We start from the raw sequence: 24,687 nt of genomic DNA on the forward strand, positions 1-24,687 counted from the left end.
TTATTTAATGATCATGGTCTGCACAGTCGTGTGATTGCATATTTAAATAACATGGGGTTTTATGGTGTTTTGCTGTGTGGATATCGGCAATATGATAATCATTTAATTACTGCTTTAGTTGAACGATTGCGACGTGAGACACATACCTTTCATTTTAGATGTGGTGAAACAACCATCACTTTACAGGATATTTCCATTATTTGGAGTCTGTCTGTTGATGGTGAGCCTGTAATTGGTATAGATGTTTCACACAGAGTTGAAGAGTGGCAGCATATATGTTTGAATTTATTGGGATTTACGCCACTGACGTCGCATTTCAAAGGTGGTCACTTATCGATGACTGCTTTATATGAGCATTGCATGGCTGCACATATCGATGATAATAGTCCAGAAATAGATGTCGTAAAATATATCCGTTGTGTAGCATTAATAATTATTGGAGGAATCATGGTTCCAGATTATCAAGGAGGATCTGTTAGATTGATTTTTTTGCAACTACTTCGGGATATTGAACGCATCAGATCTTATAGTTGGTGAAGTGCAGTTCTGGCATTTCTATATCGTGAGTTATGCAATGCAACACGGATAGGAAAAGCTATAATATTCGGGCCTCTATTTATCCTACAGGTATAAATTTTTAAGTTCATCTAATATCATATTATAATAATTTTTAATTTAATTTATTATTGATGGCAGATATGGGCATGGAGCAGGATTACATTTGTTAATCCTGATATGAATGGATTATCTCTGATTGTGCGTCAAAATGAATTCAAAAAAAATATTCCATATGCTCCTTATGGTGCACGGTAATATTTGAAAAATATTAGCATTGTATAAATTACAAATTTATTTTGTAATAATTTTAATAATATTTTTTTATTGTAGGTGGTCAAATGTGTTTAGTTACACTCATTCACCAACGCACGCTGTTAGAATTATAAGGGATTGCTTCGATCGTATGACTAATGTCGAGGTGTGTTATTGGATTATTGAAACTTTACAATAATTATATTAATTTATATTTATTAATTAAAATTGATTTTATTATTATTATGCAGTTTAACTGGATAGTTTACAACAAAAAAGATGTTGATGTTAAAGCGATCATTAGTACATACGATAATAGAATCTGGCGATGTGTTTGTCCTCTGATTTGTTTTGATATTGTGGAGATGCATCGTCCTGATCGGGTCTTGAGGCAGTTCAAAATGCGACAATCTATTCCTAGGCCTGCAGTTGACAACGATAACCTACACAATGTTAATAAAACAGGTCATCGCAACACAGATTGGAGAGAGTATCATAAAGAAGCAATTATTCTTTGGAATGGAAAATTGAGTAATGTTGCCCGAGGCGAACGCCACGGAAGATCTAGGCAAGTCGATGATGATTACTTTTCATGGTTTGATCGCATTACTGTACGGTTTATATCGCCTGCAGTAACTGGGCTTGGTTTTAGGCCATATCAGTCGAATTTAGATATTGGCGGACACAATAATATTCCACAAAATTTTAGTGTGCCATCCCCTGATTCGCATCAGTCATCATCGGGATTTGTTCCTCCTCGGCCATCTGGTGAGTTCTACAACGCGGGTCCATCTGGTGGGTTCTACAACGCGGGTCCATCTGGTGGGTTCGACAACGCAGGGCCATCTAGTGGGTTGTATAATACCGGACCATTCGGTGGATTTTACAGTGCAGGACCATCTGGTTCATATGTTGATGCCGGTTATCATACTCCATTTTGTGAAAATATCCAAAGTTTTACAGATCTTCTTAATACTGGTCAACGCAATACTTTGGCTCCTGAAAGAAACGTTCCGTCACCTGTAATATTCCCTAGTTATTCAAATGAGCAACAAGAGAGGACTGACGAAATTGTTGATGCTCCTGTTGTGCATAGAGGACAACGTAGACGTAGACCACCTGCTTGTGGTACCGGTGGTCATTTGTATAACTGCAATTGTCATGAACAATCATGATTTATTTTTTTTTTGTGTTATAGTAATTGATAATTAATTATGCATGTGATTTTTGTTTTTTTTTTTCTTTTCATATGAGTTTTTTTTAATTACACCATAATTATTTTAAATACTTTATTAAATTGATTCAAACAAATATGAAGAAACATGCTAGTAGTGTAATAGATCAATGCATTTAACCAATATCAAATACATATCTTATTCAAATGCATACATTATATGACAAAATTATAAAACGCATATGCTACCTACAAACATTTATTTGTATTACATTTTTCGTCAAGCAATCTATTGTCCACGTTCATCTGATACTCCTGAAATACAAAAAATAGACATATACAAATTAAAATATATTACAAGACATATTTTTAGCAACAAATTAGATTTCCAAAGTTTATACCTGTTAGTTCTTCGTTGTTGTCTCTCTCTCGCTATCGGTCTGTCCATCTCATTTCTTAGTCGAGTCGTTGTATCCCTACCTGCTCTTCTTCTTTCACGTCTAACTGGGTTGTATTGCAACTCAAAGGTAGGACGATCCCAATATCTTTCATCTGCAAGGGGTTCAAATCTTCCTTCATACATTGCGAGGTACTCCGATATATTGTACCATGGCTGCACAAGTGTCGTGGGATCTAACGAGTGCCATTTAGCGGTGCAAATAGCATGAAAACACGGGATGCCGAAAATTGTCCATTTACCACATGAACAATCTGTTGTTGATATTCTCACCACTTGCATGTGTTGTCCGCGACTTGGCCTTCCTCCGGTCGCAACCTGAGCAGTTTGTGATCGTACATCATATTTAACAACACGATGTTCACTAGATTTCTTTGCCCATTCCTCATACTTTCGCCGTGCATAATCCGACCACAATTGATTTTCCTGAACCATACGTTGACCTTTCGTCACACGTTCAATGAAGTATTGGACACATCTCAGAAGGGTCAAGTGTACTATTGTGGATATAGGCAGTCTACGAGCTCCCTTCAATATACTATTTAAGCACTCGAACATGTTGGTCGTCATCACTCCACGACGCCAACCTCCGTCATGGGCCATACTCCATTTTTCCTTTGATATTCCATCCAAATATCTGTGTGCCAAAATATTTTTGTTCTTAATTGCCTCCATTGTTGCATCAAATTTACAAACTTGATGTTTGCTCCCTGCTTCCCAGCATAAATCTTTCAAATGCACATCTTTGAACCTGGAATTAAAATTTGAGCACACGTGCCGCAAACAAAAATGATGCACACCTTGTGGAGGTTTGAAATATGGTAGATCTTCAACGGCTCGCACGATTCCCTTGTGCCTATCAGATATTAGACACACACCATTTTCGCCACATACAACATGCCGTCCAACATTTTCCAAAAACCATTTCCAGGAATCAGACGTTTCTTCATCCACAATTGCAAAAGCCAATGGTAGAACTTGATTGTTAGCATCCAGAGTGACAGCGATCAACATTTTGTGTTTGTACTTTGTGTACAAATGTGTACCGTCGATACTAATGATTTTTCGACAGTGTCGAAATCCATTAGTACACGGCTTGAACGCCCAAAAACAATAGTTCAATGTTTTTATTTCTTCATTGTTTCTAAGATTCTTCCAGTCGACAATTGTTCCAAGATTGTATTTGCAAAGAGCACGCATATATTTCGGTAGTAATTGAACAGAGCTCTCCCAAGTTCCATAAACAATTTTCACTGCACGTTTCAGACTCCGCCACGCCTTCGTATACGAGATTTGATATCCATATTTATCTTTCACACTCTCTATTATATATTTAATCTCGTACGAAGGATCACATCGTACAATGCCCAATAGTGTATGTGCAACCATATCACTATTCAAGTTGTGATGATCTATGCCGACGTTGGTTGATATGCATGTATGAGGCCCACCATATCTGGTTATTTTCCAATAACCTGTTTTCTCCTTGAAAGATGCGCGAAGACCCCAACGACATATGACGGTGGAAGAATCATTTTTGCATTGAATTTTCCACAAAATGCGTGTGCTCTCAACAACAAGATATTCACGCCTAGAAACTCTGACCGAATAATCCTTCACAGATGCAATCAGATCTTTTTTATCCTTGAAAACCATGTTTACACATAGTTCTCCTCTCTCCTCATTATAGTATCTTGTCCGCATGTCATGAGGTACGCCAATAGAATCAGGAATCTCTTCTCCAAAATATGTATTGAAAAAAGATGGCATATCAGAAGTGGTAGAAAAGAAAGGAACATCTTGCCTCTGTAATTTCTGACGAGGTGGTGGACGAGATGGTGTTCCCTCATCAGTATTTGCATGGATATCCACATGTACATCATCATTCACATCTTCAACATCGTCATCATCTTCTTCCTCAGACTCCTCGTATGACATCTCTGGCTCTGTATCGCTTCTCTGTACATCTTCGTTTTCACTCCTAGGATCATCAACACGTGGCACAAAGTTTTGAATTTCTGAATTCCAATTTGCTTCACCAGAATTTTGTTCCCAAACACGTGTACTTTGCGGCCAACTTGCAGGATCAGGTTCGCATGTGCCGGAGATATATTGATCCCACGATCCACTTTCAGGATGAATATACATATTGTCCATTCCTTCGGTGACATGTAAAATATCCGATTCTTGGTCGACATGACCAATGTGATGGTCAATTTGGTTTGCTTCCACATACAAATGCAATATACGTATATTGGGAGATTGAAACATAAACTCTAAAGCGTTGTCATCGACAAGATTGACTTGAATTTCATGCCAAGATGAATTTTCCATGAAAGAATATTTCGTTGACAATTTGAGAGTAAAAGTAGTTGGATCAATCCTCAATATTTGATGCACAGCTTCAACCAACTCGGACAAAGTAATGGAACGTAGAACTCGCATCGGTCTAGTATAAGGAATACTATACACAATCGATCAACTATCCACAATAATATGACAACCAAAATATAAAAAAATATCAATGTTTTCCATTATCGACATGATTTTTTGAAATAAAAATGAAAAACGGATAAAAGAAACGAGAAAATTTTAAAGAGATTGATATTTTTAGGAGTGATATCCGAATAAAATTTGTGAATATATATATATATATATATATATATATATATATATATAGTAATATATACGCGTATAATTAATTGTTTACGCGTTAAATTAATTATTTACGCGTTAGATGATATATTTAATTGTTTACGCGTTAAAATAATTTTATTTTACGCGCAAATGCTATGCCCAACACATTTTCTTTAATCATTTTAAATGTTAAATAATTTTAAATTGGGCAGCGTCCGCGCCCCGGGGCGGAGGACGCTGCCCAGTTGGCAGCGTCCTCCGCCACGGGGCAGAGGACGATACCTAAGACTTGGCGTTTTACAGTATTTGTGAAATTTTTTTAATTTTACTGTATTTTTGAAATTTATTTTTTAATTTACATTAGAAATAAAAAAAACCCCCACCATTTTGTGTGAACAGTACGGGCTTCACCGGGCTTTTGTGATAATTTTGAAATACTTAAAATCGTACCAAACTTAGGATTATGGCAGATTAATAATTAATCTATCTCTTATCTCATGTACCAAACTGAGCCATAATATGATATCCCGTCTTTAATATAAATAGTAATAAGTCACAGAGAAACTATTGTAAAAAAAACTGACGGGTATTTGACCTAATTGAAATATCAATTGTACCTTTAATCTATATTTTCTTTTAGACCCGATTATTATTTTTATTATTAATTTCCATTATAGATGTTTCCAGATTATTTTATATATTACAATTGTAAAAAATTTAAAATTATATTATATTATAATGAATAAGTATATATACTCTTTTATGATTATATTATATATATTGTATAATAATTTTTAAATATAAATTATATGTATAATTATAATATATTTTAAAAATATATGAAATTTTTTTTATATTTGTTCTCTATCTATAAGATAATTAGATATCAATCAATAAGATTAAAACTCGGTAACTAAATCACATACATAACTAAAAATATATTTCAATATATTAATAATAAAAATATAATAATATAACATTTTGATATTTAAATTAGAGTTCAAATCGACACACTCCGAAGTTGACCAAAAATACTTAAGTTAGTGTTTTGAAGAGCTTGTAGGAAGCACTTCTCAGATTTTCTTTCACAAAATTTCATCAAAATTCAAAATTTTGTGAAAGAAAAGCCGAGAAATTATTCATAGAAGCTGTCTTAAACAGTACCGAGGTTTGATCATTGATAATCGTAAAAACATGGCTTCAGATATTCATTTTCGTAATTTTTTATTTTTCATTTTAGTTATGGAATCTAAAAGCACATTCATTGTAGGCCCAATTATTAAAACTCCAATAATATCGGAGTTATTCCATTAAAGCAGAAAACGTGGACAGCGTGCTCCTGAAAAATAGGTATTGACTTGATCACAAGGACTTGGTCTTTCCAGCCTTTTCTTCCTCATATATCCAGCCGAGATGAGTTATTTGCCCAGCCCCGAGCTACTGACTCAATCCTTTCAACCCTTACATTTTTCTCTTCGAGCCACAGCCCTGATACCCCTGATCTCCCGGGATATCACCACTTCTCCTAAAATAGTCGGGCTAGATCTCTGCTCGCTATCCCGAGTATCCTTGCTCGCTGTCCCGACTAGCCTTGCTCGTTGTCCCGACTAGCCTTGCTCACTGTCCCAAGTGATAGCCCTGGTACCCCTACCTTCCCAGGGTATCACATACATAACTAAAAATATATTTCAATATATTAATAAAAATATAATAATATAACATTTTGATATTTAAATTAGAGTTCAAATCGACACACTCTGAAGTTGACCAAAAATACTTAAGATAGTATTTTGGAGAGCTTGTAGGAAGCACTTCACAATTTTTCCTATACAAAATTTCACCAAAAGAAGTTTTTCCTTCACAAAATTTCACCAAAATTTCCAAACACTAAAGTGAGGTTTGATCATTGATAATTGTAAAAACATGGCTTTGGATATTCCATTTTCGTAATTTTTTATTTTTTATTTTCCATTTCAGTTATGAAATATAAAAGCTCATTCATTGTAGGCCCAATATTTAAAAGTCCAATAATAGCGGGTTGGTTAAAAAAATAGGATTAGTTTATAGATTATTTTTTTTAAAAAAATACTTTGACTATTTTTTAAAAAAAACAAGGAGTTGACCTATTTAACTTAAAATTAAATATAATATTAACTAGTTAAACTAATTAACAATACCTAATTTGTTTATTTTCGGCAAGAAAAAGCTTTCATCTTCTTCATCTTCTTTTCACCGGGCTGCTCCGATATTAAATCTTTTGGATCAGTTGAATGTAAGCATTAATTCAATATCCAAATCATTTTTTTTCATTTAGCAAGTGTTGATCAAAAAATGATGTGTTGAAATAATTTGGATGAGATCTGTAGCGAGGATTTCTGGGTAGACCATGGTCTGCCCAGATGAGCTGGGTAGACCCCAGAACTCTTCATAATTCTGGGTATACCATGGTTTGCCATGGTCTACCCATACCATGGTAGACCCAGAATTCTCTTGGGTAGACCATGGTCGACCATTTGTAGACCATGAATATTTTTTTGGTTGATGGTAGACCATGTATTGTATTTATTTTCAAAAACATGTAAATATAACATAATCGTTAAATCATTTGATTCTTATATTAAAGTATGCATAGTCATATAACATAATTGTGAAATTAATCGATTAATATGTTACAATATATATAATCATATAATATAATCATGAAATCAGTTGATTACAATATATATGTATATCATATAACATAATCCTGAAATTTGTCAAATTACATATTACAATATGTATAATCATATAGCATAATCGTGAAATCAGTTGATTCTTATATTAAAATATGTATAATCATATAAAATAATAGTGAAATCAGTTGATTCTTATATTAAAATGTGTATAATCATATAACATAATCATGAAATTAATTGATTGATATGTTATAATATGTATAATCATATAACATAATCGTGAAATCAGTTGATTCTTATACTAAAATATGTATAATTATATAATATAATAGTGAAATCAGCTAATTTTTATATTAAAATGTGTATAATCATATAACATAATCATGAAATTAGATGTTGATATGTTACAATATGTATAATCATATAACATAATCGTGAAATCAGTCGATTAATATATTACAATAACATGTATAATCATACAACATAATCGTGAAAATAACGGATATATATGTTATAAATTGTGGATTTATAAATATATACAATTATAGAACATACTTGTCAAATTATGGATTCATATTTTAAAAACATGTGCGATTATAGAACATATTTGTGAAATTAACGGATTCATATTGTAAAATATATACGATTATATGTTAACATGCTTGTTATATTAGCGGTTTCATATGTTAAAACAAGTATGATTTTAAAACATACAAGTGAAATTCGCGGATTCATACGTTAACATTACGAATATAAAACATACTCGAGAAATTAGTGGATAAATTGTTAAAACATGTACAATTATCAATGAACATTTGACAAAATTGTGTAATTACGTGTCAAAATTATATAATTATCGGTCAAAATTATGAAATTAGTGGATTCATATGTTAAAATGTGTATGATTATAGAACAAACTTGTGAAATTAGTGGATCCATATGTTGCAATATGTACGATTATATGTCAACATTGGTCAAAATTATGTAATTACGGATCAAAATTATGTAAATATTGGTCAAACTTGTGAAATTAACAGCGAAAAGATTATTTGACTACCTATTTTTTCTTGACAAACAGATCAGTTAAAAATACAAATAAATGCGTTACAAATAAACAGGTATTATGGAATGGATAATCACCCTAGCCCATTATGTTTCGCATCCTGAATTTAATGAAACCTGATTTTTCTGCGCATGTATTTTTCGCGGCGCGCTTGCGGAAAGCAACTTCAGCGCGTTGCGGAAGTCAATAGATGACCCAAGCATACTCATGCTTGGGTCGACCCAAACACTTGTGCTTGCGGTCTGACCAAAATCATTTATATTTGGGTCTGACATGTGTTTGGGTCTGACCAAAATTTGTCAGATTCAAACATGTGCTTGGTCATATTGAAATTGAGGTAAAAGAGAAGATAAGTGGGAGAAAGGAAAATGACGGGAGAATAATTTAAAATTTAAAAAATATGTTAAAATATATAATAATAGTTAAACTTTCTATAAAATGATAAATCCAGAAACCAATCCCTTTTCTTAAATAAATAAAAAAGGACTCCCTTTTCCCCAATAATAGCGGGGTTTCATTAAAGCAGAAAACTTCGCCGCCGTAAGCCGCCGCCGCAGACGGGTGGAGATGTCGAGGACACTGGTTCAGCCGATAGGCCAGAAGAGGCTCACGAACGTAGCGGTCGTCCGCCTCAGGAAACACGGCAATCGTTTTGAGATCGCTTGTTATAAGAATAAAGTGCTATCTTGGCGCTCTGGCGTGTATGTGTCCATTTCAATGGTTTCGTATAATTCTGTTCCGAAAACGTTTTTATCTTGGTGTTGACTGCTAATCTGAAGTCATTTTGAGTTTGGGATTGATCATGTATTCGTTCTTGCATATTGTTTAGCATTTGAGCTGGTGTGAAATGATTATGACTTAGTGTACATTGGGGTTTATTTTTACATTTTCAGAAATTTTCATCCCAACAGGATCCGTGATTGTTTGATCAGCAACTATTGTGGACTAATGACTGTAATTTCTTTTTTGCACTGAGTTTACGTGGCGACTGATGATATTGGCAGTTTATTATCGCAGAGAGAAAGATGTTGATGAAGTGTTGCAATCCCATACTGTCTATTCCAATGTTTCAAAGGGTGTTCTTGCTAAGACAAAAGATCTGACTGCAGCGTTTGGTACAGATGATCAGACCAAAATATGTTTGGATGTGAGTCAATTCTAACTTATTTGTTTTCGTGTGGACTCTTTCTTGTCTTGTGGTGTTTTCTTGCCACATCTACGCATGAGTTCTGAGCTCAGTAATGTGTTTCAGCAGTACTACTAATGGGTGTCAAATCTTTTGATTTGTATTGATATAGAAACAGTAAGCCTCACTTGAGACAATTATAGCTATCACGTGAGGCGTGTTGGACATGATCGGTTTACATCAATTGAACATGTTCATTAGCTTTTGCTGTGACTTTGGGTTGGTTAGGTGTGGGAGGTCTTTGGGTTTCGCCTACGTATGCAACAGCTTAAAGATTGTGTGCTATTATTTTTGCTTCACATCAAACTCTATCAGTTTCCTATATAAATGCACTTGAATTTGGCTGCCGCATGAACTATTCTCCTCAGAACACGATTTGGGATTTGGTAATGGATTTGTTGAATAAGCGGTAGTTTTTGCTACTGCAGATTTTGGAGAAAGGAGAGTTACAAGTTGCAGGAAAGGAGAGGGATTCAAAATTATCAAGTCAATTTAGGGATATTGCAACTTTAGTAATGCAGAAGACTTTTAATCCTGAAACTCGACGACCTTATACTATAAGCATGATTGAACGGCTCATGCATGACATACATTTTGCTGTTGATCCAAACAGTAGCTCAAAGAAACAGGTTTGTTTCATTTGACTTCATTCTCCTGCTGTTGGTCATATATTGTGTAATTTTTTGCTAAATCAACATCCCATGTCCCACAAATTTACTGAGATACTTGAATTGAGTATATTGTTTATTGGCCTGCCAATTTCTTGATTACCGCCACTCGCTCTCTTATGATGATATGCGAGAACAATTTGTATGCCCTTTTTGCTTACCTTAATGTTCAGTTATCTCTTATCTACCTGACTTCAGCTCTATTCATGTCTTAATGGTTTTTTACAATTTATGAAATGTAAAATTTTCGTGGTTTAATATCTCACTAACAAAGGTTTGAAAATTTTACAGGCTTTAGAAGTCATTCGAGAGCTTCAGAAACACTTTCCCATAAAACGATCTCCAATGAGACTCCGATTAACCTTGCCCGAACAGAATGTATCTAATCTCTTGGAAACGATTGATGGTTGGAATTCCACGGTTGTTTCTAGAGATGAATCTGGAAGTCAGTTATCTGTTGTAAGTCAGAGATCTTTCCTTACTATCAGTTTCTATGATATAGCTTTAAGCCCGTAATGTACCCTTAAATTTCACACTTAAGAAACTTGTTCTCTTTTTACAAAATGAAGTGGTGTTTATTTCCAGGTGCATCAGCAAATAAAAAAGACTTGGCTTTCAAAGCCGCGGCTGTTAAATGATTAAATTCTATGGCACCGATTCTGTTTTTTTTCTCGGCAATAAATTTTTTATCAATGCTTTTTAGCATGACAATTGAAAATTGGTGGTTACTGTTTCGATACATGAGATCTAGTTCAGACACTTTTCTAAATGTTTTCCCTTGGCTCCAAATTGTGAGATAGATTTGTGAACTGGAACCAAGTCTTTTTCGTGACTGTGATGCCTTGATGAGGAATCTACAAGGAAGACTGGACATTCTCGCAGTCAATGTTCACGATACCTCGGTTGATCGTTTCGATGATCTTGAAGACGAATCATCAAGCATGCAGAAGGAATCTGATGGGCCAGTTGTTCAGCTGAGTGAGAAGCTGCAGAAGCAAACTCTCTCTGCGAAAGATGAGAAGTCCGAGGGAGAGGGAAAACAACAAAGATGCAGCACGTGCAACACGCTCGTGGGCAGTGCCGAAGAGTACAGGGAACACTTCAAAAGCGACTGGCACAAACACAACCTAAGACGAAAGACCAGGCAACTTCCCCCCTTGACTGCTGTAGAATGCATGGCTGATTTGGAACTTGGTGATTCAAAAGCTGATTTAAAGGATTACTCGTTTTGAGGACTGGAGGGATATCCTATCTTTTTATTACTATTTTGTATGTTTTTCCCATTTTATAATAGAGTTATTTGCACCAAACATTCCTGTGAAATATTGAAGAAAATGCACACCTATCTCCTGTGAAATTTTTAATAGACATCTTCAACTCTGACCCTGACGTCCCTTCAGATGTGTGATTGTTGCGCACGCGTTTCTCATGCGACTGGGCAAATATTTTGATATTTTTTGCATTAAATATCCCTGTGAAATATTAAAAATGATATTTGACCCCCTGAGAGTATAATTTTTAAATCTATTCAATTCATAATACACAAGTTTTATTAAAATTCAATTATAAATATATATCAAACATTTTTTGTTTTATTAATTTTTATTTTTTATTTTAAATGTATTATCATTAATTAATTATTTTTAAAAAAAATATTATTACTTTATCCGGCTATCACTATTTTATTAAATTCACTTCGTATTCCCAATTTTTTCATTAAACATGCATTCATAAACAATGATTTAAATAATTTCAAGTACCAAAATATTGAACTAAACTAATAAGTTCAAACGTATTGCTTTTTCGATTTAAGATTATATATTATTGAATCAAAATTTAAATTTTTCGAGAAAATACATTGCACAATTTGTAATAAATAAGAAAAAATAACATGGTTATATAATTCTAAATCGAAAAAGTAATATTCATGAATTTATCATTTTGGTTCAATATTTTGGTACTTTTAGATATTTAAATCTTTATTTATGAATCATGTTTAATGAAGAAGTTGAAAACACAAAGTGATTTGATAAAATAATGATAAATAATATTTTTTTAGAAAAAAATTAATTAAGAATTATAAATTTAAATTAAAAAATAAAAAAATTAATAAAATTAAAAATGTTTAAAAAATATTTTATAATTGGATCTTAATAAATATTGTGTATTATTATTTAATGCAAATTCTGCAATGCATTTTAAAAAAATTTAGATTTTGGTTCAAAAATATATAGTTCTAAATTGAAAAATAATATGCATGAAATTAATATTTTGGTACTTTTAGGTATTTAAATCTCGTTTATTAATACATGTTTAATGGAGAAGTTGGAAACAAGAAGTGAGTTTAATAAATTAATGATAACATGATAAAGTAATAATATTTTTTAGAAAAAAAATTAATTAATCATAATAAATTTAAATTTAAAATAAAAATAAAAATTAATAAAACGAAAAATGTTTGTTAAATATTTTATGATTAGATTTTAATAAATATTGTGTATTATGAGTTGAATATATTTAAAAATTATACTATCAGGAGGTCAAATATGCATTTTTAATATTTCACAAGGGTATTTTGTGCCAAAAAATATCAAAATGTTTGTTCAGTCGCATGAGGGGCGAGTGCTCAACAATCACAAATCTGAAGGGGCGAGTGTGCTAATTTTATAAAAGGTCATGGTTGAAAATGCCTATTAAAATTTCACAGGAGAGAAATGTGAATTTTCAATATTTTACAAGGTATTTGATGCAAATAACTCTTTTATAATATATATATATATATATATATGAATGAATTGATATTCATGATTACACTTCTTATTGTGCATGTCATGTAAGATTTTATCTTATAATGGTATTAAATTGTATTTGAATTGATATTTGTATAAATAAATATCAGGATCTAGTACTGTTTCTGAAGAATATAACAGAACAATTAAGTATTGGCAAAAACTCATATGAGACGGTCTCAAGGGTTATTTTTTTGAGATGGGTCTCTTATATGAGTTATCCATTAAAAAATATTACATTTTATGCCAAAAGTATTTCTTATTATTATAAATATGGGTAAGGTTGACCCGTCTTACGATTGAACTGTCTTACAAGAGTGTTACTCTTAAGCAAAAATGACATGGAGATATCTGAATTGCGCATACATGCAACAAGTGATTTTTTCTAAAAATAAAATAAAATGGATGAAAGTGTTTTTTTTTACTTTTTATCGTAAAATAAAAAAAGAAAAAAACTAGACCAAGACCTCTTTAATAAGATGAGATATAAGACAATCGTTGCTAATTTTCGAAAACTCCATGGATACATTACGTAGATATCAAATTGGGAATTTTGCAAGCCTTCTTATTTTTGCCACACTTCTCAAAAAGTTGAACAAATGATTGTATTCTTCTATTCTTTTTCATGCAAGAAAACCTAAAAGATTAACCTTTATTAAATTTTTCCCCCGAAATATGCTTGATTTAGAAAAAGTTTAAAACGACAATTTATAGATAATTGTATAAATTACAAAATCGTTATAAAATTAATTTTCCATGAACAAATATTATATATTTATATAAAATAAAATAAATAAGTTTAATTAAGGTTGTAGTTAGGTGGATGATTTTTTTAAAAAGAAATTGTTTTAATTTGAAGAATGATTAGAGTGATGAATTTCAAACAATACACCCCACCATTATTATTATTAGTATTCGCGTGCACGCGTTGGTTTTTACGAAAAACCAAAATTAAAAGTAAAGAATAATTTTAAAAAGTGTTTTTTGTATATAAATAAATTAATTTTATAAAAGTGGTATTTTCGTAAATTAGGAGTTAGTATTGGATAAAACTAAAATGACTTTTTGATAATTAAATATATATTAAAGGAAAAAAAAAAAAAAAAAGGTTGGTCATACCAACAAACCAACCCCTAAATTTTAATAAAATAGAAAAGATTATTATCAAAATAACTTAACTCAAGTGAATTAAAATCTCCGTAAATTTTGTTCATCCAAAAAATCAAAAATTTTAAACTCATGAGTTTGAAGTTCGTCTCCAATCAATCAAACATTTGCATCATATTAAAATTAGAACAAACTAAAATAAAGTTTTCTATGAATAATTTGCCTTCTTATGACAACTGAATTATCTTATTCTGGGTCTTAACAGTATCGTAGCTTCGTTCGTGAATAAATAAATTTTATTTGCATGTTTTTGCATAGAATCAAACATTTAGTTATATAAATAAATAACAAGTGAACTCAGATAGTTTGATGAAAAATTTGAAATAAATTTCTCTATAAAGTTGATCCTCGATAATTTGTTCATCAATAAAATTATGGGGGAAAGTGTCAAAAGTCAAAACTTGATGTATTTGATATTTTGGTACGAAATTTACATAAGAAAAAGAATTTGGAAAAAAAATCAAAATAAATAGACACAGGGTACTTATTAGTTATTACATGAAAAAATCGAACCTCAAACATCGAAAACGAAATGGTCCACACTTTCTAAAACTGCACTTTCTTTTAAATGCCCACAGTCACCCTCATAATATCTAATCTAATAACCCTTTAAATGACCCGACCACTTTTCCAAAACAGATTATTTCGATTTTAAAAAACCCAATTTCATAAGGCTCCAAATTTCCAAACCCAATCAGTTACACTTAATATCAACACAAAAATCCTGTGAAACATACTCACGAATCACGAAACAAATTTATGAGACAAACTCCTATTTCTTTTACTTATTATTTCAAATGTATTATTTTTTACTGTAAATGTAAACATAGTTAGAAGTTTAGAACCGTAGAGAGCTACACTAATATCAATTATTTCTACCTCAAATATCAACAAATTCAACAATGATACAGCTCACAAGGTAATCATATCATAAAACTAATTTATTTAAACACCTATCTTACATATGTTGGAGCACCATTTGATGCAAAAACTAGTTAATTAATTGATTGCACATCTTTCCCACCTGACGCCTTCTAAGGCTCGTGAGTCGTGACTCCCAGGACTGGACCCGCACGTTTTGATCCAGACCTAATGATAATTGGGTCCGTAACAGGGTGACAAACATCATATAATATAGAAGATATGGAATAAAGATATAGGTAGGTAGTAGCTTTACTTTTGACAAGACAAGAAAAGTAACATGTGGAAAGGGATTCCGTTCAACAAAGAGATGAATTATAGAAATCAAATGACAGTAAATCATTTCTGCTCAATTCTGGAAACTTCTACAATAAACTCAGCTTTCAAGACAATCCAAACTATACATACATATTCGAGAAAATTGACGCGGGGAAGGGGGAGCCGGTGAGAGAGGTTGGCACACAAAACAGGTTACAAATTCATAATGAAAGGGAAAGCATACAACGCGAATTACCATTAGCCATCTCTTTGGTTGTATCCCACTTTAACAATTAGTGCAGAGAGGGAGGTAGAGCTGTCACCAATCAGTCAAATTCAAGTTAGAACAAATTGAGGAACATTAGGATAACACAAGTAAGAGACGCTATGCTTTGTGTTTTTGTTTCTCTGGAATCAGCACTGCAGGGAGGGGATGAAAGCCGGCGAACCCTTTATCCTTTTCTGTTATGCACTCCAGATTCATCGACCCGACGAATGGGAATGGGAAACCCTGCACTTTTTATGCTGCCAGACAGCTTATCCTTCAAGGGAGCGACAAGAATAGCCACAAGACTTCTCAGGAAGATCACTTCTAATCAAATTGAAGGTTATTAAAACCATTAGCGGTCCCAAGACCGCCAAGCAGTTGGTTACCCAAATCTTGTTGATGATGCTGATTCATGCTCTGTTGACGTGTCATCCCCATGCCTACTCTTCCGTTCATAGACAAAGAATTGTTTCCCAGTGCTGCTCGAATCCCATTGGCCATGGCAGATTGGCCAAGTCCGTTGCTGATGTTTCCAAATCCTAGACCACCTACATTTGGGTTACAGTTGGCCACTCCATTTCCTACCAAAAAGTTGCCGCCATTGAGACCAGCATTGTTGGTATTCAACAGTCCATTAACATTTTTCACATCACTACCCATCGTCCCCATGCCCATCATACAACCCCCACCAAACTGAGAGGACATCCTCATGTCATTGATAATTTTCTGGACTGAGCTTTGCGACTCATTAGCATCTACATTACTAGAAACAGCAGGTTGCTGCGTTGGAATATTTGATGAATTCATCGAGTTCACATGAGTGCCTGATAGACTAGCTTGTGAAGTTTGTTGAGGATTGTTTGACGAGGATGGTGTCGAGGATTGGAAAGACGGAGTGAGTTGCGGCAGCGGAATGTTGCTTGTAGTACCCGGAGATGGCATCTGGATACTGTTGCCTCCATAGAGGTTATTCGCACTAGGTATGGGGTTTTGTTGTCTAGAGTTCATTGAGTTTTGATGAAGAAGCCCAACAATGGTATTAGCAGAGGAAGTTGTTGGCCCGGAATTCAGGGGGTTACTAACACTTGGTATGCCATTGCTTGCAGCAGTTGCTCTCTGTTGCTGCTGCTGTGGCTGACCCTCTCGTTGTTGAGGCTGACCTTGAAACCCAGGCGAAGGATTTGTCCTCCGAGGAAACTTAGCCAAACTATCTGCAAAAAGGAAATACTTGATATTAATATATTAATAAAACGCAAAAATGGAAAGACAAAATAAATCACCCAGTGTTTTAAAAAATGGGAACGATATGTGGATGAAAACATGGAATTCCATTATCGTCATAGAATACCAACTACACGTGCAAAAAATAAACAGCAAAAAACGTTGTTCAAGCAATAGCAATTAAACACGTCCTCACACAAAATATGAGCCAAATGGTGATCAAAGGTAGTAAAAAACAGTACAGGAGAAACCGTATTTAATTTGACATGCCAAATAGCACAGCTGCAAATGAATATCATCTCTTTCATCTCATTGCACACACACTAGTTGATGGTCTCGCAGGTGCTCACGAAGAGATGAAATGGAACAAGTGACAAACTTGTTTTCAATGCTAATATTATTCTTTTGTCAACAAGGTTATGCAAAGTCAACAAAAGCATTTGTCCATGCCATCCATAAATTTTTAGAGTCATCTTTCCCTTGCCTTGGGTATGGAGCAACAAAAGTGGAAAGAACCGAGAGAGAAAATTCAAACTTACCCATAGGACCAGTGCCAGTTTCACGACTATAGTCAATCAGATCTTTCATACTATTAACTACTTCTGATATCTGCAAAGATAACAATAAAAATACAACGCAAATGAGCATCCACTAAATAAAGCAGTAGTGAAATTTATCATGTTATCAACACCAAGACATTTCGGATGCTAACAGAGGAAATATTAATCAAAAGCATCCACCAATACAAACATTAGACTTACAGTCCTATCTACTCATGATCATTGGTACAAAACACGATAATAAATCAGGAACCAACGATGCCTTGGATAATTAATTTATGATTGTGACATGAGTAAACATCCATGTCAATTTTACTTCCAGCAACTTATTCATGCAAATCCAGTATTCAGAAGCATATTTTTTGCTCGATATTTAAACAGACCAAGAGGATTTTTCTGTCTTAACTCCGCATCTTCCACTCCACCAGTACCCTAGTCTATCAAATTGAGTCCAGATGCATATCGACGCAAACTTCCTAAAAACAAAGTACAAAAGTAGAAAGACTACAGATTCAGTGAGTGTTCCATCTCTCGAAATTCCAAGATCAATACCTGTAAGCATCGAACATATCTTTTCGTATATCCCAAATCATTTACCAGTGGAACTTCCAAGGCCTTCGCCATCTGACGAGCTGAAGCAACAAGCCTGAAGAACGAGAAACCGCAGGTTAGCAATCACAAGAACATTAAGTAGCATGCCCTTAGAAAAAGGCCAGCAAATCCTCCCCGTGACATCAAGTTCAGAACGGAAAAATGCACTCAATCATCAGTTTTCACTGGCATCCACATTTTCTTGACATGCACACAGAAAGGCTAGTGCAGCTCCAAGAGAAAAAGCAATGGAATTTATATCAAGAACTCTTTATATGAGACATAGAAAGCACCAATATAAAAGATAAACTGGCTAAGTGCATCGAAGATTTAATACACACAGAGTTGAATCCTAACTTGTCATTAAAAGGGTGTTTGGGAGAGCTTTTAAGCTCTTAAAAACAGCTTTTAAGCTGATTTAGAGCTTAAAAGCTCTTCGGATCTGTTTGGTAAATTTTTTAGAAACAGCTTATAAGCTGTCAAAATAAGCTGTTTTTAAAAAAGTAAGGGGGACAGTACTTTTTTCAAAAAGATCTTATTTTAACATTTCATATCTCTAAAATATACTTAAATATTTTAATAAATCTTCATCATATACTCCACCCATTAAATATTAAATATTATTTTTAAAAAAAATCCCAGATCACATAAATTTTTCTAAAATAAAATATTATAACAATTTTATTTTTTAACATATGTTTATTCTAAAACTATTTTCATATATGTATAACTCGAAACATTATTTTCATATAAATATACCCTTTTTGGTAATTTCGACGATAAAAACATCTTATAATACCAAACACATCAACATCTTTAAGTTATTTAAAATAAGTTTATCCAAACACTTTAACAGCTTGTTTTTATAATAAGTTCTAACAACTTATAAGCTCGTAAAACAGCTTTTAAGCTCTAGAAGCCTATAAGCTCTTTTTAATAAGCTTAGCCAAACACCCTCTAAATTTTTCGGACGCCTCGCTATGCCAATTTCTTTGGGGAGAAAAATAGAAGATTATCAAATAAAGACTCAGATTAACATAATGCATATCTAACCGAGAGGAATCTTGTGCAGTATTTCATATCCATAACTAAATTAATACACAAATAAACAGAAAATTCCTTTTTTGTTGAAAAATTTGAGTTCATTTTTTGTTAATTGCTAATGGCATTACTTCATACTGTTATTCCAAACATTCCATATACTGCAAAACCTACACCCAAGCACATATTTCCTTTGCCACCATTCCCTCAACCAAAAAGATGATAAATTTTTATTTAATGTACATAGGCAGTGGAAGTTCTGCATCCAATCACCCGGGGAAAAAAATTTCCAGATAATGTTCTGGGCCACCGGCATGTACAAATCTTCACGAAGCTAACATAAAATTCATGAACCAAATGAGAAAAGTCGCGCTAATTGAGGCAAAAACAAACAATTTGCTAAAAGTCAGCAGTACGAGAAGAAATTTGCCATCCAAAATTTTTAACCCGCGTGTAAGTTTGGAGATTGATATCTGGAAAATAAACAGCAGTAAGGGTCATGCAAATTACGAACCACTTAGCGAACAGTTGATTGGTATTCTGTAGCTCAGACAAAGCCATTGGATGACACATAGAACAGGAATCATGCACATCAATAGTAACTTAGACTCACATGTTGCAGTTATTTTGAAGATCAGAAACAGAGCCATTTGATGATGTATTCTGGGCAGCAGCCTGGTATTTTTGAGCAGCAGCACCAAGTTGGCTAACCTGCAGGGTGGATCATTGAAGCAAGATATGTAAAAAAGATCCAAATATTTATGGCAGCTCAGAATACACCACTTCAGCCAACCAAAAGAACTACAAGGTAAAATCTGAGGCTTGACCAAGCTCTTAACCTGAGGAATCAGCAATCTTCTAGGAATTAGCTCTTCATGGCGCCGAGCACAGAATTCCCAGGAGCATATCTGAACAGGTAAAAGAACAGAACATCAAACAACTTCAAAAGTCAATACATGGAAAAAAAACTGCTAGTCAATATGGTAACCTTGAGGTCAGAGGAGAACACTATTCGAAGCTGGCCATCACGAACAACACGGAGTTGCTCAAACACACTCTCTTGTATTGCTTTTGCATAGTCCAGAACAATTTGCCCAGATGAGTTCTGATATTCTCGAGGCATATCAACATAGAGTAGTTCTTCTAAAGTACCACTTTCATATTTTATTTTGAACAGCCTGGGCAAAACTTCTGCAGTTGCCTCTGACATGGATAAAAACTATCGTCAGACAGCGACATAGATATAGACATTCCTCACCTAACCTTCCATTTACTTATCTCTTCCTTCCACAAGACTTCTAACACTTCGGGGGGTGACATGCAAACTACTCTTAGACGCTAAAGTAGTTTGTTAAATCCATAGTTATATTCCTCCCTTCCTTGATTTTTTTTACTTTACATATAAATACACATGTTGCAGTTGAGGTTTGGCATTGTGACTTGGATGTTCTAAAAAGTACATCAAAGCAAGAGCCTGTCAGCTCGTGATAACCCTAAAAAGAACTTAACACAAGAAAAGTTACCCAGAAAGAGTGAAATCATTGTTTAACGTACCAAATCCACGCCCAGGCTTGCGGCTGCAGATTTCACAGTGCCAAACATCCTACGCACATATTAACATTGCGTCATCAAATAATTAAGTTTCGAGTACGAAAACTGGCAATCAACTCCAAAAGGTACAAAATAAGCCCAACATAGGTTTTACTTTTGTCTTCATGCGCAAAGATACGCTTCTAATGTTTAAGAAAAGTAGTTAAATAAAACCGAAGAGTAATCTTCAAAGTACAATAAGGGAAAAAACTGCACCAAAGATGAAGTGACAAGTCGATGCATTATTTCATCCATAATCCAACACACCTGAGGGAAAACTCCAGTTGTCTGGCGCCCACTTCCATACATCGAAACACACCATTTTTTCTTGGCATTCGGCGCAAAATATTCAGTGACAAATTTCCTCCAAAATTCTATATTGTTGTCCTACAAAAAAATAATAATAATAATTATGCAACATCCGATTATTATCACCCTGAGGCCTGAGGTATCTATGAACAAATGACTTCCACCAATCTTCTACATGAAAACTAAGTGATTGATTGGACAATGGCGTCTTACTTCAGGTCTGTGTTGTTGCTGATACATATAATGTGTCAGCCTTCGGGCACACATTCCTGGCTCATAAACGGATTTAATAGGAGACCTAAGAGCTAAATTCTGAGGTTGAAACTGCGTTTGAAGTGGTGATCTTTGTTGAGGCATAGCCTTCAAGAGTTGCTGTTGTTGCTGATGTTGAAGTTGCATAAGTCTGTGTTGTTGCAACATCTGAGCCGCTGCTGCAGCCTGAGAGGACTGCCTTGACAGAAGGAGCTGCTGCTGCTGTAAAAACAAAGATGGGTCTAACTGCTGGGGTTCCATTTTGACTGGAGCCAAGCTTCTTATATTTTGCAGTTGTTGTGGCTCCAATTTTACCGTACCAAGATTCTGCAGAGGTTGAAGCTGCTGCGGTGCTTGGTCGTTAGTCACCTGCGGTTCTAGCTTAACAGGTCCAATACCTGGAGCTCGCATCGTTTGAAATTGCTGTTGCTGCATTTGTGTCTGCTGTTGAGGGTTGCTGGGGACAGAGAACTGCTGCAACTGCCGTTGATTCTGTTGGAAATTCTGCGATTCAAGTTGTTGAGGTTGTTGCTGGTCTGTCAACATCTGACTGCCAGAAGAGTTGGGAAATTGCTGTTGCCCTTGAACACCGGATGAGTTTTGGTTGGTTGTGATAGACGAAGATACAAAAGATGAGGAAGGTGGATTAAAACCCATCCCATCTCCAACACTAGAGAGCGGATCTGATTCCGCCCCACTTTCCATAATTCCCCGCTGGGAGCTCCCAGGACCCGAAAGCCCTGAAGTTGGAATCCCGTTTCCAAATGGCTGGTGGAGCAAAGCTGAAACATTGGAAACATTCCCCAGCATGTTCATGCCATTGAACTGATTGCGGGGTGACACCAAAGATGGAAACGCGTTCTGTGAAGGCATTCCACCCCCTTGACCACCCAAATACCCAGAACTCGATCTCAGTAACGAAGGCTGAACTTGCTGGGCCCCACCAAGTGGAGACGGAGAACCTTGAGGCACCATTTTTGAAAAAAAATCAACCCGTCCCGATTTACGACACTCCCAATCGACTACGGATAACACATTCTATAAATCATTAAATCAATACTTTGCCCCGGGAAATTAGGAATGCCACAACAGAGAATAGAGAAATGAGAAAAAGTGCTAGAAAATTTACGCCCAATTTGACCCTGACACAAAAATTCTGAGATGTTTATTCAGAACGAAGACAAAAGGTGTGAACTTCATGAGGTGTGAAAATTGGGGGTTCGATTTGATCGAGTGGAAAATAGAATAATTCAAAGTCAAAAAGGAAGCAAACGTTTGACACAGGAAATCGGAACTACGACTGAGTTCCTTAAAAAAAGCCACAAACTTTCACCACTGTCCGGTCAATCCTGCATAAATAGCCCAATTTCAAGTCAGAGACCCCAAAAAAAATCAAAATAATTAAATTTTAAAAAAAAATGAGAGTTTCTAAAAGAACGTCCCCCGAGTAACCACCAGATAATAAGAGAACCACCGATTGTCTTGATAATAGAATTAAACAAATATCCATTTCAAGAATAATAATTTAATATTCCAACAATCACAAAGAACTAAAGATTTTACAAACATTTTTCTAAAAAAGAAGTGGAGCATAAAGAACTCGATCCTGACCTAAATTAAGTAAAAAAAAAAAAAAAAAAAAAAAGCAAAAATAGAAAACTCGATCAAAAGCAAAAATATAACCATAGTTTCCATTGCACAACCTCAAATTACAGAGACATAATTACACTTCTCCTCCATCCACAACAAATACTTAAAACACAACTAAGAACACCAAAACAGTAAAAATCAAACCACAAACTCACCCGTACAACGCTAAATCCACGAAATTGAAGCTCAAGACACCAACTTTAGCCGCTCACAATCAACATTCAATCAATTAAATCGAGCTTAATCCCAAAAAATACACCTCATACAAGTACAGATTGGCATAATCCATACGTATGCATAACTGTAACCAGGCTTCTCGAAATCTTTTCTGCGAGAATAGTGAGAGAAAAACAGAGTTTTTATTGAGCTGCTGGGCTGTACTGTTTGTGTTTGTAGAGAGAGAAAGGAAGGCAGAGGAGAGAAGGGCAGTGTGTGTTTTGTGTGTGTGGGGAGAGGTATTCCGGACGTCAAACTTGTATTAAATCCGATTGAATTTTTATTTCTTTCCTTTTCTATTTATATGTTTTTTTTAGTCAAATTAAGCTACACGTATCGTTAAGTTCATGAGATGAGATGGTAAATTGAAAGATAAAAATTTTGTTAATATTTTTTTAAAATTCTAATTATTAAAGATTTTGATCCAAAAATGATGTAATACAATAATGTCAAATCTCATTTTTCACACCGAAAAGTTGTAAATGGTATATATAAATACGCATTCTATGTCTTTTTAGAAGATTGAAATATATATATATATATATATATATATATATATATATATCACATCTTTATCACATCCAATAGAATAGTGTCACATCATTGGTGAGCATGATAATGGACATGAAAGGTGGGCACTTGAAAAAAACACACACATATATATATATATATATATATATATATTCTCTATCTTATAAAGCATTAGATCTTCGTTTTTCGTGTTTTGGTGTATTACTTTTAAGTACCAAAAATCCTCCTATCTAATTACAAATATATTAATTTATTATTTAATTAAAAATAGCATAAAAACCAACTTATTTTTAGCAACATAAAAACCAACTTTAAAATAATAAAAATCTATTTTAATGAATTTGTGACTAATCTAAATATAAAATATATCTTATCCACAATAAAAAAAAAACTTTTAAATTTATAAAAAGTGCTTATTTAACTTTATGTATCTAAATGTGTAAGCACGCAACGTATGCAATAAAACGCTAGAAAAAATGTATATATATATATAATCACCCCATTAGTGGGAGGTGACATAAACATATAAGAGCATGGTTGAATTCGAGCTCAGATGATAGAAAAAACATCACACCTACATGTGTGTGTATTAAGATTATAAAAGTTTATTAAATAATTAAAAAAAAGTGTTAGACCGTCTGTGAGAAAAATAT

General features: G+C 34.0%; 2 protein-coding genes and 1 long non-coding RNA gene across 3 annotated transcripts; 2 read left to right on the top strand and 1 right to left on the bottom strand.

Annotated features, from left to right (window-relative positions):
- Window positions 1–776: 776 nt before the first annotated feature.
- Window positions 777–1,228, top strand: LOC140879609 (uncharacterized). Its single transcript, XR_012149469.1, has 3 exons — window positions 777–809; window positions 889–976; window positions 1,062–1,228. It is a non-coding gene; the product is annotated as an uncharacterized lncRNA (long non-coding RNA).
- Window positions 1,229–9,282: 8,054 nt separating this feature from the next.
- On the top strand, window positions 9,283–12,040 carry LOC140882771 (uncharacterized). The gene is made up of 5 exons (XM_073288961.1): window positions 9,283–9,517; window positions 9,834–9,963; window positions 10,431–10,631; window positions 10,962–11,129; window positions 11,471–12,040. The coding sequence occupies exons 1-5, from the start codon at window positions 9,384–9,386 to the stop codon at window positions 11,900–11,902; spliced, it is 1,065 nt and encodes a 354-aa protein (XP_073145062.1). The 5' UTR covers window positions 9,283–9,383; the 3' UTR covers window positions 11,903–12,040.
- A 3,758-nt stretch (window positions 12,041–15,798) lies between these two features.
- LOC140879499 (transcriptional corepressor SEUSS-like) lies at window positions 15,799–23,754 on the bottom strand. Its single transcript, XM_073283239.1, has 10 exons — window positions 23,443–23,754; window positions 21,599–22,986; window positions 21,344–21,463; window positions 21,041–21,089; window positions 20,475–20,689; window positions 20,326–20,394; window positions 20,100–20,197; window positions 18,407–18,500; window positions 17,834–17,903; window positions 15,799–17,284 (listed from the first exon to the last, which is right to left on the bottom strand). The coding sequence occupies exons 2-10, from the start codon at window positions 22,610–22,612 to the stop codon at window positions 16,398–16,400; spliced, it is 2,616 nt and encodes an 871-aa protein (XP_073139340.1). The 5' UTR covers window positions 22,613–22,986; window positions 23,443–23,754; the 3' UTR covers window positions 15,799–16,397.
- Between the last annotated feature and the right edge of the window lie 933 nt (window positions 23,755–24,687).

Source organism: Henckelia pumila, chromosome 2 (genome assembly GCF_033568475.1).
Source record: "Henckelia pumila isolate YLH828 chromosome 2, ASM3356847v2, whole genome shotgun sequence".
Taxonomy (NCBI): domain Eukaryota; kingdom Viridiplantae; phylum Streptophyta; class Magnoliopsida; order Lamiales; family Gesneriaceae; genus Henckelia; species Henckelia pumila.

Excerpts from the sequence above, each read along its gene's own strand:
- LOC140882771 (XM_073288961.1), top strand. The coding sequence starts at position 9,384 with ATGTCGAGGACACTGGTTCAGCCGATAGGCCAGAAGAGGCTCACGAAC. Across the intron at positions 10,632-10,961 it reads ACAGTAGCTCAAAGAAACAG|GCTTTAGAAGTCATTCGAGA; the intron begins GTTTGTTTCATT and ends AAAATTTTACAG. Across the intron at positions 11,130-11,470 it reads CTGGAAGTCAGTTATCTGTT|ATTTGTGAACTGGAACCAAG; the intron begins GTAAGTCAGAGA and ends ATTGTGAGATAG.
- LOC140879499 (XM_073283239.1), bottom strand. The coding sequence starts at position 22,612 with ATGGTGCCTCAAGGTTCTCCGTCTCCACTTGGTGGGGCCCAGCAAGTT. Across the intron at positions 20,395-20,474 it reads TGTTCTCCTCTGACCTCAAG|ATATGCTCCTGGGAATTCTG; the intron begins GTTACCATATTG and ends TTACCTGTTCAG. Across the intron at positions 17,904-18,406 it reads GATATGTTCGATGCTTACAG|ATATCAGAAGTAGTTAATAG; the intron begins GTATTGATCTTG and ends TTATCTTTGCAG.